Source organism: Bubalus kerabau, chromosome 12 (assembly GCF_029407905.1).
Source record: "Bubalus kerabau isolate K-KA32 ecotype Philippines breed swamp buffalo chromosome 12, PCC_UOA_SB_1v2, whole genome shotgun sequence".
Lineage (NCBI taxonomy): Eukaryota > Metazoa > Chordata > Mammalia > Artiodactyla > Bovidae > Bubalus > Bubalus kerabau.
Window position 1 is genome coordinate 31527207 of NC_073635.1, and position 17942 is coordinate 31545148.

At 53.6% G+C, this 17942-nt stretch overlaps 1 protein-coding gene across 3 annotated transcripts in view; it reads left to right on the top strand.

The window, feature by feature from the left end:
- Positions 1-17282, top strand: part of SLC7A1 (solute carrier family 7 member 1) — a 63191-nt gene extending 45909 nt beyond the window's left edge. For 2 of the 3 annotated variants that reach the window (XM_055542458.1, XM_055542459.1), the window contains 9 exons: positions 1478-1652; positions 3812-3933; positions 4442-4664; positions 5299-5438; positions 7917-8019; positions 9861-10078; positions 10270-10436; positions 11026-11134; positions 12392-17282. In XM_055542458.1, the coding sequence (XP_055398433.1) occupies positions 1478-1652; positions 3812-3933; positions 4442-4664; positions 5299-5438; positions 7917-8019; positions 9861-10078; positions 10270-10436; positions 11026-11134; positions 12392-12495 (1361 nt within the window). In that variant the 3' untranslated portion in view covers positions 12496-17282. The other variant, XM_055542460.1, reaches the window with a different exon arrangement.
- Positions 17283-17942: the final 660 nt, after the last annotated feature.

The window sequence follows — 17942 nt, forward strand, 5'->3', positions numbered from 1 at the left end:
TGAATAGGTTGAGTTGTGTGCTGTTTAATTAAAAGAGACTCTCAGGTGTTTGCATGTTTGTAGAGTAGGATTTCATTAGGGCTGCAGGCTTTGTATGGAGGTGACCCAGGAATACAAGTTCTTCTGACTCAGTGGATGACCATTTAGAAACGAGAGTTGGCCTTTGTCAGCCAGGACGACATGGAGGAACCAGGCCCGATGCTCACTGCACCTTGGGATTGGAGACAGCTCAGGGGGTTTGCACCCAACCAGCTGGCAAAACACCTCCTTAAATAATGAAGTTTCCCCACAAAGTTGCTGGCACAGGATTTTTAAATTGCAGACAGGGCTTGAACACAGCTGATGGCAGCTTCTTCTTAGTGACATTGACCCGAGTCTCAGCCACCAAGTTGGGAGTTCTGTTAATATACCCATTAAGCAGAAACTCAGATAAATTCTCTTTTGAGGTTAGAAGATTTGGGATGGGTTTTAAAAACATCCGTGCCTTGTTTTACACACCATGTAATTGAAATCGTTCTGCACAGGGTCAGTCTCAGTGGTACATCTGGTCCAGCTGGCGGGAACACGGATCAGAAATTAAGTCTTCACGAGTGAGATTTTCATAAGGACAGGAGGGTGGGAGGCTGAAGAACAAACACAGCGGAGTGTGATGTGTTCCCTGAATTGCTCCATGCCCTTCTAATGTCTGTATTTCAGAAATCAGTCTGACGTAGGGCATCTTTTATGTTAAAATGTGTAAGAGATGTCCAGTCAGATCGGTGGTCCCGTGTCACTGGGCACCTTCCCTGACTCTTTCCTGGCCGAGGGTTCACCACAGACGTGTGTCCTGTGTTCCCCAGGGTGGACCTGCAGCTTGCATAGTGTCACGTGTGCTTTTTCACCCAGTACTTTTTTATCTCGAGTTTTCGAGGTAGAGCTGGTCTGGCTCAGACAGTCTACGTGCACTGAGTCCCAGGAGGGGGACTCTGTGGCAGGACCCCCAGGTGGCCGTCACTGCGGACACTGCTAATACCCCACAGAGCATCTGAATGATTCCATGTCTGGAGAACTCTCTCTTTCTCTTGAGACACTGAACAGAGTGTCTCCTTGGAGGAAATGAACTCCTACCCACTGGGTGGTTCTCAGTGATGGAGGTTCGGGGAGAGCCTCCCTTCATCGCAGGGAGGGCTTTGCTGTTGAGGGGAGCCATTGGCTCAGACGTCCCCAGCCCTGCTGTCCCTGGGGTGCTCCTGGTTGTTGTCTCAATTCCACAAGGTGGCTGGAAGTCCAGCCCTGATGGCTTTGTTCAACACCCCACGGACTTGGGTTGTTTTGATCCCCACCTCTAGGATGAGCGTCACTGCAGCCTCGTTCCTCTTCGGAGGTTTGACGCTGCTCAGATTCTTCTAACGTCACCTTCTCGTCCCCACCCCCCATCCCAGAGGGACTTTGGCCCGAGGTCAGCACGGAGGCCGTTTCTGTTTATGCCCTTTTGCAGGACTTTTAACTCTGGGTGTGAAAGAGTCAGCCATGGTCAACAAAATATTCACGTGTGTCAACGTTCTGGTGCTGGGCTTCATCATGGTGTCGGGGTTTGTGAAAGGATCAATTAAAAACTGGCAGCTCACGGAGCAGGACTTCCGGAACATGTCGGGTCACCTCTGCCTGAACAAGTGGGTATCCCTCTGACTCTGGGCGCCTGGGCGTGGTGCGGCTAGGGCGGACCTTGACTACCACAACACAGTCCAGCACGGTCTCTGTTAAAAAATGTAATTTGAGCTAGGATATTTTGTCATTACTGAATTGTTTTGTTTTTTGTTTTTTTTTTTTTTTGCAGTCAGATAGCTGAGGGTGTCTCCTTTGTCTGAAATTTGTGTTTTCTTGCCTTGTATTTGACTGTCTGTTGTATGACACAGGAAGATGCTGGGGAAATAGCGGCATCTCTGGATGCTGATTCCAAAACCCTGCCTCGGTGAGGACCGTGGTCAGGCTCACTCAGTTGTCCCTGTTTCCCCGTATCCTTTTTGATGATGGAACTCTGAATTTCCTTTTCGGAAAGGAAGATTTTCCTCTGCGGTACCACGCGGATGCTTCTTTCTTTTGAAATGCCTTCCTATCTGATCACCTTGAACGAAGAAGTCGGTGGAACTTTTTATCTCAGGTGTTCTTCAGAGTAGTTTTTCAGAACAACTGAAGTTATCACAACGTGATGATGACAACCTCTTTCACTCCCACTCCATGGGGGTGTGTCAGCCCTGAGACGCCACGGCCTCAGCGTCCTTCCACATTGGGCTCAGGACACCCAGGGCTGGAAGCAGGTGACTGGCCGGCTCTCCACCCTGTGCCTTTGCAGGCCTCTGGGCACGCCCTTACCAACAAGCTCACCTTGTTTCGGGAAACAAAAGCCAAACATTGGAATGGATCTCTCTGACCTTTTTTTTTTCTTTGGTCAGATTTTTTGATACATGTTAGGGTCTCAGGATGGAGAACGGGGAGTTCTAATTTTGTTTACAATTCTGTTTTAATTGTGGCTAAAGGTTAAACTGGTGCTTTGAAGAGATCCTCCTAAAATGCAGTGGCTTTACAAGGATATCTCAGCTGCAGGAATGATCAGTTGGGGGTGGCTGGCCAGCGTGGACACATGCAGGCTTACAGGGGCTGGATCGTCCACCTCGCTGACCCATTATCCTCAAGGACACAGTGTGGTCAGAGCTGGGCTGTGGGTGGGCACAGGCATGGCCCGGTTCTCCCACCAGGGACCAGAGTGCAAGGACCGTGCACTCAGATCTGGAAGATGTGTTCCTCCTGCCCACATCTCCCTGGCCAGAATCCAGTGGGGGGCCGCGTTCAGCTGCAAGAGAGGCCAGAAAGCCGAGTGGTCACATGTTGGGTTGACCTCTGATTAAGGCCCGGGTGCCCGGCGTGTCCTCTGATGGCCTGCTCCGTGGGCAGGTGCTTATCAGCAGCTGGTTCACTAACTGGAGCGCAGACAGGAAACGAACCCATGAAACTAGCTCTAACACCATATGGTCAACAGTTCAAACACAAAGAGCCTTCCTTTTGGGGACGAAACGTGACTACAGAGAATTGAGAGCTTTTAATAAGTCACTCCCCAGCATTCCTGAGTCTTGTTCGTGCCAAATTTATCAGCGCCCGTTAATTCCGGGCGGAGTAGGGCCAATTTGAAATATGTTTTGGAGTAACCCAGTCGACTCGGAAAGCTTCACGGGCCCCCTCACCAGTCACTGTGAGCCGGTGAAGAGTTGAGTGGAGATGGCGCCTCTTGTCTCCTGGTTGTCTGTCTAGATTTAGTCTTCTTGATGTTTTTTTGTTTTTGTTTTTTTTAATTAATTAATTTATTTTATTTGGAGGCTAATTACTTTACAATACTGTAGTCTTTTTTGCCATACGTTGACATGAATCAGCCACTGGTGTACATGTGTCTCCCATCCATCCGGAACCCACCTCCCTCCCCATCCCATCCCTCAGGGTTGTCCCAGTTTGATGCATGACACAGGGCATTCATACTGTTATGAAGAGACTGTTTCTGCCAGCTGATAGAATTTCCTGTCACTGGCCATCCTTGTGCTCTGTGTCCCTGCGGTGATGACCCGCGCTGGCCTCTGGCCAGAGAGGCATTTGTTTCCCGGCCCCTTGGTCACCAGTGGGGTCCTGGAGTTACGTCTGCCCACGGCCCTGGGGCTGCTGTCCTGCCGGACAGGGGATGCTGCAGGGCCAGGCCTAGCTGGGCCTCGGGGTGGCCGTCAGGGTGGCTCCTCTTCAGGACCATGAAGCAGAGGGCTGTGACCCTGACGGCAGCCCTCTCTTTCAGTGACACAAAGGAAGGGAAACCCGGTGTTGGTGGGTTCATGCCCTTCGGGTTCTCCGGCGTCCTATCGGGGGCAGCCACCTGCTTCTATGCCTTCGTGGGCTTTGACTGCATCGCCACCACAGGTAGGTCCACCGCCCTCGGGACACCTGGGCTCACCTGGCCAGGCGTCTGATTCCCTCCCCCGGGTATGTGCATGCCTGCCGCCGCCCATTTGCTCCTGAGTGCCCGAGTGTGGATTTGCACCTTCCTGCCAATCCCCCTTTCATTGCTCCCCAAGTGGCCTGCCCGACAGGAACTTGCTTGCCTGTCCCCTGCGGGCCTGGGGTGACGGCACCGTGGCTGCAGCTGATGGCAGACCTCACGCGCGCTCCAGGGGAGTGTGGCTACCTAGTCTAACGTTGTCCGGGTGCTCGAGGGGGCCAGGCTCCCAGCCTCCAGTGTGTTATCTTTTCCTCGCTGACCCTCAGCGCAAAGGCTGAGAGCACCTTCCCTGGGCCCGTGGGTGTTGTGGTTTGTGGTCTGAGGGCCTCTCCCCTGGGCTCCCCGGAGCCTGGAAGGGCCCTGGCCCCGCAGGGCCATGAGCTGCAGGGTGGTCTCAAGCCCTCTGGCTGAACTCCTCATGGCTTGCAGGGGAGGAGGTGAAGAACCCACAGAAGGCCATCCCTGTGGGCATCGTCGCATCCCTGCTCATCTGCTTCATCGCCTATTTCGGAGTGTCGGCCGCCCTTACCCTCATGATGCCTTACTTCTGCCTGGACAAGAACAGCCCCCTGCCGGATGCCTTCAAGCACGTGGGCTGGGAGGGCGCCAAGTATGCAGTGGCCGTCGGCTCCCTCTGCGCCCTGTCTACCAGGTGAGGGGCAGAGACGCTTGGGAAGGCAGGTGTGCCATGACCACTCCTCTCTCCCTTTGAAGTAGAGCCCAACCCAGCCCTGATCATGGGACTTCTCCCCTTGGGCTGCTCTCGATCAATCCCTGGGGCTGTCTTTGCATTACGGACATTTCATCTCAATAGCCCGAGGCCCACATTTCAGCATTGTCGGCTCAGCAAGGGCTGCTTCTCTTGTCCCTGACTGTGGCCACTGGCTGGACCAGGCCACCTCTGTGATCACTGTCTCCGGCTCTTATTTTGGCCATAAAGCAAAGGCTACCGTTAAAAAGGAGCAAGTGCCGCAAGTGCCTTTTAATGAGAAACATTTTGCTCTCATGCTTCCTGCTAGCCTGTACACACAGGAGGCATTTGTGGACCTCCGGGAGATTTTCATGAAGGCAGTGACGCTTTTCTTTTTGATTCAGCCGGAGATAATTGCAGGAATAAATGCAGAACGTCTCTTCCATAGAACTGTGTCTAGATGCCACGCTGGTTTACTTAAGCGTTTCCCACTCACGCACATGTGCAGACTTGCTGCAAGTGCTCCTCCAAGCTCGGTGTGTTGATGCCTTTATTCCCCTGAGCTCTCTTACGGTTCGCTTTTCCTCCCATCTAGTCTTTTAGGTTCCATGTTTCCCATGCCTCGAGTTATCTATGCCATGGCTGAAGACGGGCTGCTGTTTAAATTTTTGGCCAAAATCAGCGACAGGACCAAAACACCGATAATCGCCACCTTAATCTCGGGTGCCATTGCTGGTAAGAACTAGAGTGTCCTATCCAGGATTTTAACAGTTGGGTTATTACTCCCTAAGGAAATGTCTTGACCTGTGCCGGTCTGAGAGAAGTTGCGACTGGTCTTTTTAACATTTGGTTTTTACCCTTCGAGTCTGGTTTGTCACAAGGTAACTGAGTGCCTTTTGACAAAAGGCAGATGCCAGTTTCACAGAGGATGTGATGGAATTCTCGAACAGGTTGCATTTTTCAGTGATTACCGTCTCACTGGACTGAGCTCAGCATGCACACTGTCCCTTCAGAGCTGTGTCTTTCCCCTTCCCCAGGTGTCCCTGAGTAGACCTTGGTGGGTGAAGTCCTTCATGGTACATGCCCTGTCTTGTCAGTGCTGGAAACTCACCTTCCGTGTGTCTTAGCTCATGAATTCTCTGGGAAGCGAGAATCCCTTATGATCAGCGTTTTATAAAACATGCCATCTCTTCCCCAGGGGACACTGGGGGTGTGACTGGGGTAGCCCTCCACCCTGAGCTTATGGACGACAAACGGCAGGATGAGAGGAGGTGGATCTGACGGATCGATATCAGGTCCCTTGCCAAGAGGACAGAAGGGAGCGGAGGGCTGGGGAACCCTTGGGCCTCTGTATGCGCCTTGAAAGCCAGGGCAGCCCTGGAAAGAGACCCTTGGTTTTCTGTTTCCTCTTTGAGTCGCGTTTCACAGCCCAGAGGCAGGTGCACAGAGGAGAGGCCGAGGCTCAGAAGGGGGGAGTGAGGGTGCACGCCCAGGGAGGACAGCAGCGGTTCTCGGTTCCCGGTTTGTGTTGGGGCCAGACTGGCTGGGTCCTCCCAGCCCATGTGTGGAGCAGGAGGTCTCCATGGTGAATGAGGACACATGCCAGCCACAGCTGGATCACAGGGACTTGTCAGATAGCCACAGGAGAGGCGTTTGACCCTCTTAATGAGTGAATTGTTAACAGCATCCACACCCTTAGCAAAATGTGCTTAGTTTTATGGGTCAATGTTGTTTAATGAAAGGAAGCCAGTTTTTCTTATTTCACACACGTGCTGTATGAGTCTGCATTCTCAAGCGTGATCGCTGTGGGCAGGTTAAGTGACACCGTGTGTCAGTATATGACCCGTGTGTTTAAGGGATTAAGGAACTGGAAATAGCGAGTGTTTTTTCTTTTTTTTCCCCGATATTTACATGTAATGTGATCATACTGAAGACTGGCCTTAATTTCCTTCCTGTGCTGATTAAGGGAGATGAAACTATACTCTTTAAAGCCCCTGTAAAGTTCTTGTATTACCAGACCAAGGGTTTGCTCTTTTTATTTATTTGGTCAGAGTGATATATAAGTCTTTAGTTTTCTAAGAATCACCTCCCATGGAAGAAATTTGGCTCAGGTTTCTCTGAGTGAGGACGTGAGCATTTGATACATACACAGTGGGTTTTCTAATTATCCAGTAGGCCCTTGCTGCTCTTTAATTCTGTTAGTTAACCTCAGTTTGAATTTGTTTTAGTTGCCATGGTTTGTGTGGATTTGAGAAGTATTTGTGGAAAAGTAATGGCTTTGTGTTTATATTTCAACTTGTGTTGATTGCATGTGATTTGAAAGTATCCCAAAGTAGATCCAGCCAAGTTATTTTTTAAGTGGGAAACTTGACACATATATCCACATAAATAGACGTGCATACACTTATAAAATTTAGGAATGAAAAAGAAATCTAGGAATGATTTTCAAAAAAGACTGCGTGTTTTGCTTTGCGTTAAGTGGGGTTGTGGTGAAGGGACTGGTATTGTTTGGGAATAACATCGCTTTCCATGCCCACATTCTGGGTTAGGAGCCCCTGTCAGCCCTCCCAGGGCACCGGACTTGCCCTCACCCAGCTCCTCATCATTGTTGCCTCCTGATGCAGGCTTCAGGTGGTATTCTTGGGAAGACCAAAGTTCAATGGCATATACCTAGCACCCATTGACTGGTGTGCTCAAGAGTGCCATTGAATGATGGATGGGTGGACGATGGATGGATGGTGGATGGGTGGTGTATGGGTGGATAGATAGATGTGCATGTCTCTCTGTGAGTCTGCATAGTGTAGAGGAAGACATACTGCACCAGAGCCATAAGAACCTAGCTCAGTGCCTGACTTTTCCACTTATTAGCTATGTGCCCTTACTTAGGTAATTCTCTTAACATGTCTGGACTTTGCTTTCTCCATCTGTAGTGTAGGGATGGCTGGCAGAATTGCCATAGGGGTCAACAGGGTCATGTTGATAAAAGTGCTCTCTCTATATAAATGTTATTTATTGTTACTGTCTGTTGGGAGCTGTGTATGTGGTTTAATCCCGAGCTTTCCTTCCTTTTAAGCAGTGCTGCTGTGTTTCTTCATGGAAAGGGCTGGCAGGGGAAAGGGGAGGCTCTCCCTGGTGCCCTGGGTCACGGGTGGGTGGTGGCTCTGCCTGCCAGTGTGTTCAGGCCCATCCTGATCTTCGTCTCCTCCTCCCCAGCGGTGATGGCCTTCCTCTTCGAACTGAAGGACCTGGTGGACCTCATGTCCATCGGCACTCTCCTGGCTTACTCTCTGGTGGCTGCCTGCGTGTTGGTCTTACGGTAGGTGTGGCTTTCTGGGTTCCAGGACAGAAGAGCAGATGCCCCCTGCCAGCTTCCTGCTACCAGTTCATGTTAACGGTTTATACGCTATAAACTTGAGGCTGTGGATCGTTCCTTTGGGAACTGCATGGGAGAGGGTGGGACCTGGTGCTTGAAAGTATAGTTATAGAAAATAGCCTTGAAAGGAGTCCGGGGTGGCTTCACAGCTCTCTCTCTCTCACATGCTCTGATTTTTCTGGCTGGATGTCTGGAAGACAGAGACAGGTTATCAACTTGATGGCTGGGGGCTGGATCTTTGGATCAGAATTTTTGAAGGCTGAGGGTAACGATCTCAGTTTGGACTGGAAACTAGGGCCTGGCCCTGGTGGGCACTGGGAGAACTAGGGACACTGTGATGCTTCCGTGGAGGTGAGAGTCCCGTTACAGGGCCTGGAGGGCTGGGGGTAATGTGCAGGAAAACTCTCCAGGTTTTGCTTTGAGTCTCGTCCGGATGGGGCCGGCCCTGTGGAGGGCCATGACACAGCAGATCCGGGCCAGGGCTTGGTGTCCTGGGGTTCCTGGCCACCACAGCACCCCTCTCTCCACGCTCACTCTGCTCCAATTTTCCTTTGCTCTGGGAGACAGGGCTCTGCTTCCTTGCTCCCAGGGGTGACCTCAGGTAGCATAGACATCCAGTGTGGTCTCCTGGCGAGAGGCCCCCTACTTTGCAGGGCTTTAATCTTGCCAAGCCATGGATTCCATCCCTAACATGCTCTGCAGCTACCGTCCCTGGGCTGAGCCTCAGTAGTGGCTCTGGAGAATCAGCTAGAGCTAGTGTTTCCGACCACGTGTTTCTTCCCAAGAGCTCAGTGCTACAATCTTCTCCGAGTCTCCCCCAACCTTCTTGTTAAGTGAGTCAGTGAAAGAAAAAAATGGTGAAGTATCTTCATACTCACTCTTAGATTATATGCAGAATAATGCATAAAGCACTGCGTGTTTTGAAGCTGGTGGAGGAGATTGGAGCTCTGTTCCTTTTGGCTGGGAAGATAAGTAGCCTCATTTAGAATGAATGCTTCACTTGCAGGTGGCTTGTGTCTTGGAAATCATGCCACAGGGTTGGTCCTTCACCCAGCTTTAGAGAGTTATTTATCCCAAGGCACTTAGAGTTTTTAAATAAATTGATCCAATTAAATCATGCAAATAGAATTTCTCAAATCCATCAGCCTGCAGACACGTTTCTCTGGCTCTCTGCACGGAATAGGATCCTAATATGATTGCTTTCTATTTCTGTCTGTATTTTAGCTTCCTACAACTGCAGTTTTGTTGTGAGTGGCCTCATATCTTAAGGGCTAGTGCTGCTTTTCAGAGTGAGAGAAACGGTCTCAGCACCTTCCTCTGGGCTGTTTCATGGTGGAGGTCAAGTTGCCTCATAACAGAGACATAAAAGGAAGAAGATGTTGCCCTGAGGCAGGAGTGAGGCCCAGGTCTCCTCTGTTTCTATTTGCGGAGAGTTAGTGGTAAAGAACCTGCCTGCCAATGCAGGAGACATAAGAGACACGGGTTCGATCCCCGAGTCAGGAAGATTCCCCTGGAGGAGGGCACGGCAACCCACTCCAGTATTCTTGCCTAGAGAATCCCATGGACAGAGGATCCTGGTGGGCTGCAGTCCACAGAGTTGCAAAGAGTCGGACACAACTGAAGCATCTTAGCATACACACATGTATCATTCTGACCATCTTCTTCCCATTTTATGCCTTGTGTCCTAGGCAGCTTCCCTTTGAAGGCTTACTATGAGTTAGAGTGTGTGTACTTCTGCTGAGTTAAAGCCTAATCTGATGGCTAAACAATATGCTGCCTCACAGATATCAGCCTGAGCAGCCCAACACGGTATACCAGATGGCCAGGACTAGCGATGAGCTCGATCCAGTTGACCAGAATGAATTGGTGAGCAGCAGCGATTCTCAGACGGGCTTTTTACCGGAAGCAGAGAGGCTTTCTTTGAAAACCGTACTTTCACCCAAAAATACGGAGCCTTCCAAATTCTCCGGGCTGATCGTGAACATCTCAACCAGCCTCCTAGGTAAGAGCCTGCCCTTCCCTATGTGGTGTTTGGGGTCCCAGGGGAACCACGATGTTAGTTTTTCTGCCCTAATTGGGATTGGTGCTTGCAGAGATGGAGCCCAACCCTCCCGGGGTTTTGGGAAGAACTGATCTGTCTGTGGGAACCTGGGGAATGACTGAAGTGCCGTTTTCTCTATCTGTCCCTCTTAGCACTTCTGGTCATCACCTTCTGCATGGCAGCTGTGCTTGGCAAGGACGCCCTGGTGAAGGGGGAGTTGTGGGCAGTCTTTCTACTCATGGGCTCTGCCTTCCTCTGCTCCGTGGTCACGGCCATCATTTGGCGGCAGCCCGAGAGCAAGACCAAGCTCTCCTTCAAGGTAAACAGCTCAGCCTGACAGCTGGAGGGACCCACCCCTTGGAGACCATGATCCTGACTCTCCTGCAGGAGGCCACCCTGTTCTGCTGGGCTCCGGCAGGCCTGGGTGTGCGGAGTGAGGTGCTTGCTGGCCAAACTCGGGCATGTGAGCCGGGCACAGACAGCGCTGCTGAGAAAGGCTGGCCCCAGGCCCTTGGGTGGGGCAGTGCCCCGCATCCTGTAAGCTTTTCATAAGTAAACGTCTGCCTGGTGGATCGTGTGTCATTACCAGGCCTCAGAGATGACCAGGGCCTCTTCAGGCGTAGAGTCTACAAATAATAAGATCGTTCAGCAAGCTCAGAAGTGAGACGCGAGTTCACTGTGGCAATTAGTGTCGCTCGGAACAAACTCCCACCTGCGAGGGTCTGCCTGTGGGGTGTACTGGGGGTGCTGAGGGAATGGGGGGTGCCGGAGTTGGGCCTGGCACTCAGCCCCTCCCCACACAGCCCCGCCTGTTCAGATCAGGCCTGGGAGGGCGCGCCCCTCGGGTGGTTCTGCTGTCTCACGCTCTCCGCCCGTCACACCTGACGCTGTGCCGCCTGTCCCCGCAGGTGCCCTTCTTGCCGGTCCTTCCCGTCCTGAGCATCTTCGTGAACGTCTATCTCATGATGCAGCTGAACCAGGGCACATGGGTCCGGTTTGCCGTGTGGATGCTGATCGGTACGTGAGGTGTGGGTTTCGAGGTGACCAGCACGTGGTGTCCCAGCATCTCTCAGGCCCCCCACTCACCCACTCGCCTCCACCCTGCCCGTGCCCAGCAGCTCGTTGTCCTCTCTGCTACTGGCTGGCTGGCTTGCATCCTCCAGCTGCCCCCGTTTCCGATTTCAAAACACAGTGAAAACACGTGTAGTCAGTGGTTTTCTCTCTGACAGTGAGGAACACCTGGTAGGCTGTGGGTCCTCCCTCCCTTGTAGATAATTGTAAAGCCTTTGCCTGAACCAGCTATCTGTTTGGGAAAGAGCTCGATGTTCAAAGAACCAGCCCATGAGTCTGCTGTTGACAGAGCACCACCTTCTTCACCCCAGACAGCATCATCTAGACAGCCCCGCCCTTGGCCCCCTGGGTTGCAGGGACTGGCTGGGCCCGTGGGAGAACTAGAGGTCCCCCTTGGGGCCTGGCCCTGCTTTGCACCAACCATGGCCCCTCTGCAGGCCTCCAGCAGCCCGAGGTGCAGAAATGGACCCAGTAGTGCTGGTGGCTGGGAGACTGGCCTGACCGGGCTATACCCCTGATGAGAGCAGTGGCCTTCAGGCTGAGTTATGGCCAAACCCCGCTTCCCCCATGACTGAGGGGTAGGGAGGGTAACTCCCTGCCTCCCTGCAGAGGTGGGGGACGCCTGCTTTTGAGCGCCCTCCATAAGCTCCTGAGCTCCAGGACTGCTCTCCCTTGTCACTGGCACAAAGGTGGCGCCCTGCCAGTGTGGGGGGCGGTAGCTAGGGGCACAGATCTCTGGGTCCCACCACAGACCCCTATGGCCCCTGAAACTCACCGGAATGACTGAATTGGTGGGTTGCATGAATTCCCACGTGACCTGGGTGTCTAAGCCACTCATGGGAAAAACAGAAGCTATAACAGACAGCATGAGGAGCCCAGGGAGCCCTAGTGCCCTTGGAAACCCAGCGCAACTTCTGGAGGGTCTGTCCTGGCTCCTCCAGCGGCTGCAGGGCAGCCTCCCCGCCAGGTGGGCAGTGGATGAGGCAGAGGCACCAGCGCCCCTCCAGGGGTCCCCACCCAGTGGCTTGCCAAGCGTGAGGCTGCCCAGAAAGACACGCCTGCCTTTGCCAGCTGTAGAGGTGACCCTGCCAGAAGTCATGTGGGCTTACTTGGGGGGCAGGCTGCCTGCAGAGGCCTCTCGTGAGGCCCTGACCCTGGGGCCACCTCCCGGACTCACACCCCGTCTCTGCCCTTGGCCCACAGGCTTCCTCATTTACTTCGGCTATGGTCTCTGGCACAGCGAGGAGGCGACCCTGGCTGCCGACGCCTCAAGGACTCCTGACGGTCACTTGGATCATTGCAAGTGACACATGGTCCTGCCCCCGAGAGACCCCCGCAGCACCTTGCACCACCACCCCACCCAGCCCACGCGCCCAGAGCTCAACACAGTCCACGTGTGGCCCGTGGCCCCGACCCCCCGGCAGCTCTCTGCAGGGCCACTTGGCCGGGGCCGGGACTGGCCGCCGCCTGCCTCCGAGCCTCCTCCCGGACAAGGACAGCAGCCCTTCTCCTCGCCCATCAGGCACCCCGGCTGCTGCGGCCTCGGGCAGAACGGAGGTCACCTCGGGAGCCCTGGCCTCCATCCCGGGGGTGCAGTGCCGGGTCCCGTCCCTGCCTTGGCCCAGCCCCATACAGCCGCCCCGGTGCCGGGTGTCTATCCCCTGGCTGTGCCCATGCCCCGCCCCAGCGGTTTAGTTTACTGAGAGAGGAAGGCCAGATCATCTCCTCCTGCTCGGCCCTCTGAGCTGCCTCCAGAGAGTCGCTGGACTGTGACTGCCCCCTCCCTCCAGGCAGGGGGCTTGGCCTGCACTCTGCACACTCCTGCCAGGGGACCAGGCTCCCCCCTGCCGGCCCTCCAGCAGGTCCCTGCTGCTGCTTTGGCCGAGTCCTGAGTAACTGGAACGTGACACTATTTCCATAGGACCTGCCTCAAAAGAGCGGAGCTTAGCTGAGTGCTCCCCATGGTCCTGGCTCCTCGCGGGGTCCTGCCTTCCTGCTGCTCGTGGGTCTCAAGGTTCCCCAGGCCAGTGTCTTCTCGTCCTGAGTGGCGCACAGCCCCCCCTGCCCCCCAGCTGCCTCTGGCCCCTCATGCGTCTCATCGTCACATGGAGTCCTCCTGTCCCTTGGCTGTGAGTCGCCACGGAATCTAGCTGGCGCGTAATGGTGATGTGGAAAACGGCCGAGTCGTTCCCTGAATCATTCAGGGTGTGGGGGTCTGCCTGCAGGGGACGGTGTGGGGTCCCGTGCTGTCCCTCTCGCATGCTCTGTGTGCTGTTGGATGCCGCGGGTTGGTGACCCTAGGCCTGGACTCCTGCCTCCGTGATGACTGCATGTCCCTGTGTACATGGCGCTCCTTGCCAAGGCCCCAGGGACACTCCTTGGAGGTGGGCCGTGCCTTCCTTCCCAAGAGTGGAGTCAGGGGACGGAAGGGCCTGCGTTGGCAGGAGGTGAGGGGGCTGGCATTTCTGACTCCACACAAAATGTAAATGCTGCTTGTGAAGCTTAGCTCCCATTATCTTCCCCCTCTGCCCTTTGACACAAATCTGGTAGAAAGAAGCCTGATAAACTGATGGCTCTTGGCTTTTCTCCCTCTGCCCCAGAAAGTTCTTGGAGGAAAAAAAAAAAAATGCAAGAATGAGTGAAGCAGGGTCGGCCCGGGTGGGTGAGTGCCCAGCCCCGGTTGCAGGCTTCGTTGTCCTCTCTGGTCACTCGTGGGAGCTTTATTCACAGTCTCACTTGCGAATCTTCCAAAGTGGGGATGAGAGCCCGAAGCTCGGGTTTCCAAAGAAAAGTATTTAGGTTTATGTAGCTGGTGCTGTACCCTATTTTGATGAATCTTAATTTATTGCGTTGAGGTGTTTTGGTTGTCTGCTCTCTTCCTGGGGCCTGCTAGCCACCTGTCTGCTCGAGTTGTCTGCTGTTCTCCACCGAGGCGGAGAGTGTGAGGGAACGAGGTTGTCCAGGAAAGGTGGCAGGTAGAGTTTCTCTCACTTTTTTATTTCCGGCTGAAATTTCTGAGCCTGACCGCCCCCAGCAGACTGTGCACAGCTGACACTTGAGCCAGCTACACGCCTCGTCCTCCACCTGAGAAGGTGTGTCTCAGCATCTCACAGGCGGCCTGTCCTGACAGACGGTCCCCCTCCTCTCCTGGAGCCCAGGGGCCGTGCCAAAATGCCCCCCATTGGTATCAGAAGCCCCCACCCTCCACGCCGGGCCAGAGCCCCATCCGAGGAAAGGATCCCTGGGTCGTTGGACGGGGTTCAGTGACCCGTGCTTTTGTGAAGAGAGGCTTTCATACCATTGCCAGGGGTTTTCTCTTCTGTGCGGGGGCCATGCTGCCAAGAGACTGAGCGGTGTCTGCAGACAATGGCTCTATCACACCCCCTCTGGGTTTGTAAAAACTCACCTGGCTCAAAATCGGGAGGAGGTGTAGGTGGGGTGGGGAGTGCCGTGCAGGGGGGCCTGATTGCCCCTGAAAGGTCCCATCCCCACCCAGGGATGGGAGATATTGTTACCACAGCCCGCCTTCCTGTGCCTGAGATGGACACACATACACACAGCGACAAGATACACAGACAACATACGTACATACACAGATACACATACACACATGTATACACACAGACAACACATATATTTATATACACATACATATACACACAGATATAACACATACACATATGCACACAGAAGTGTGACACACACACACAGAGACAACACACACACATACAGACATTACACACAGAGACATAACATACCACATAAATACACACACACACATACACACACAGGCAGAAAATAACCACTGGAAGTGCCCGACAGTCTCACATCTCAGCCCCGCCCAGGCTCAGTTTCATGGCTTGGCTATTATTTTCCAGAGACACCCCCTGGGGATGTTGTGTCCTTGGTTCCCTGGGCACCAGCCCCAAATACTCACATTGGAAAGACCTGCTTTGGGGGAGGAAGTACCCCTTCCCACCACTCGTGGGCCACTCCCTGCACGTGCGTGACCTTGTGAAAACCCGGGGTCCCCTGGGCCCTGTGTGGGAGAGTGAGGGGCACAGTGTCTCTGGAGAATCAGCCAGGCCCGTGAGCGGGGGAGACGTGAGCCCCTGGGTGGGGATGGAACCTTTTGGGGGCAATCAGGACCCTGCACGGCCCCCATCCCCTGCTGCCTACACCTCCTCCCTGATTTTGGGCCAGGTGAGTTTTTAGAAACCCAGAGGGGGTGTGATAGAGCCATGGTCGAGTGACTGCTGCTTAGTTGATACAGTATCAGCATCACTTGCATCTCCCCCGCTTTGGGTTTTGTTCCATTGAGCCCCTCGGTCTCCATCAAGTGATCGACCACCTGGTCCCGTGGTGTTTGGATACCCCCAGGTTGACTACAGCCTTGTGGGGCTTCTCCACCCACCCTGAGCCCCCCGGGGCCCTTGTCACTCCCTTCTGCCCCTTGGTCACATCTGTTCTCACCGGGAGGGCTGCAAGCAGGAGCCTTGCGCTTGTGTTTGCTGTTTTGTGCATGGGATGAGGGGGGATGGGGAGTGGGAACCCAGGCTGGTCTAGGTCTCCTCCCCGCCACCCCCACTGCCAGGCGGGTACGGTGAGCTGACTGGGTCCTGCCTAGGATGATGACTAGCCTGACATTGGAAGCAGATCCGTCAGCACAGGATGTGTGGACACAGCTTGTAAAAGCCCTGCCCTGTTGCAGGTGAGCCCACGGGTACTCGAGGGCCTCGCTGCTGCAGAGAAGAGGCCTGGCCCCGTGCCAGGGGTGGACACTCCACTTTGACACACTAAGAGCCGCTTGTTCTGTTGACCCCTGAGAACTACCCCCATGGAGACCAGAGGGAGCGGCTTCATGCCGGCCCGTCGCCCCAGTGTGTGAGTGTGGACAGAGAGGCAGGGCTGTGGCATGCCCACGCAGGCGTGTGAATTCAACTTCAGATGGAACTAAATATGTGTTGTGTATAGTTTTATGTATAATTTAAAATATATTAATATCTGTCTGCCTTGGTAATGAGAGTATTGTTATGTAAGGCTCCTTAGTGGGAGCGAGATGTACAGTTTATCAGACTCTTGTGGACTTTTTGGGTGACAAAATGCTTTATTGATCCAGTGGTGCAAGAAGCTACAAACACTCCGTATCTCACCATCGTAGTTATGATGCCTAATGGGTGGTTAAGGCGAAAAAGAAAAAAAAGTCAACTGGCCTTCCTGTTCATCACTACGATCCAGTCTTTCTGTGCCCGTTGCTTCACTGGGTGGCAGTGCTCTTTCTAGAGGAAGTGGTCCAGCCAGGGGTCTCGGGGCGCAGTTCTCAGGAGCCCCCCCTTCTCCAGGACCACCCTGAGAACATGTCGAACTGCTGGCTGAACACTCCACCGTGACACCTCAGCTTGAAGTCCAAATGAGATTTCTCAGGGTCAGGGAGCATGGCTGGGAAGAGGCATTCAGGCCTTGTTAAATTATTAGCAAGGTATATATGATGTTGTGTTTCTTGATGACAAACTTTTAAGTTTGGGACTTACTTTCCCATTGGAGAAGTTTATAATATCTATTTAAGATAAGTTTCCTGCTTACGTTGTGCCTTTAAGTGTGGATTAGTCTAAGGAGCACACAGGGGTGACGATCTCCACGAGGGTTGGTTTATTGTCACACCTGAAGGTGTGTGGGTTCTCCAGTGTACTTTTTCTTCTACTGAACATGGAGCCATTATTAAGAGGATTGTGTTTTTTATTATGTAAATTGTGTAATATTTTTTTGCTCGTTTGATGTTCTATTTTTCTAATAGTTTTCTTATAGTTTCTTATAATTGCAATACTAGATTTAGATTCTGACAGCTAACTGCAAATCAGATTGGCCTCTGCTGGTCCTCTCGCTGTCCCCCCATACCTCCCCCCACCCCACCCCCCATTTTTATTTTAAGGACAAAAGTAGATGTTGTCCATTGCCTTTTAAAAATGTGAACCTGTGCTCTGTATCCCAGTTTTGCTGGTACATTGATGCCATAATAGTTCATGTTGTAAAGTCAAACTTTGTTGGTACATCCCGTCATGCTTCTGCAAATCCTAATAAACTCCCATCTACGGCCCTGGCGTGTCCAGTGCGGACTTAGGAATTCTGGCAGCTATGGGAAGGGTGGTGAGGGGTTGCGGGGTGTGGCTCCGAGAGTCCCAGAGCCTGGTCTTTGCTTCTTGAATCTCACAGCCGGATGTTGCGTTGCCTCACAGCTGGGGTGGGGGGAGGGGGAGGAATCCGCAGCCAGGGGGGCCCCTGGATCATCTCCCTAACTGCCCACTCTTCCCAGGTCGCCTCGGGTTTGGGGCCCACAGATCTCCCCGCCACCCAGATGGTGGGGGATGAGGCTGCTGTCTGCAGAACGACGTGACATCAAGTGCAGCAACCACCGCTCTACCCACGCCCCCCCCCCCCCCTCCAGCGACCTGTGCCCAGAACCCCTCGGCCTCGCACTGCCCTCCACCTCCCCCATACACACTCGTCGTCAGGGATGGCATGCTTGCAGGACAGGGGTGGAAGGCGGGGTGTGTGGCTGTTATAACCCTTGAGCGCTCACCATCACCCCCTCCCCCGGCCCCACTTGAGAAAGGAGGCGTTTTTCTGCATTAAAGGTGCGTTCAGTCGAGTGGCCCCAATTCTCAGACCCCGAGGCGCAGTGTGATCCCAGCAGGAAGATGCGTAGTGACATTTCCTCACTAAGAGGAGGGCAGGGAGCTGCTGCCACAGGCCCCGC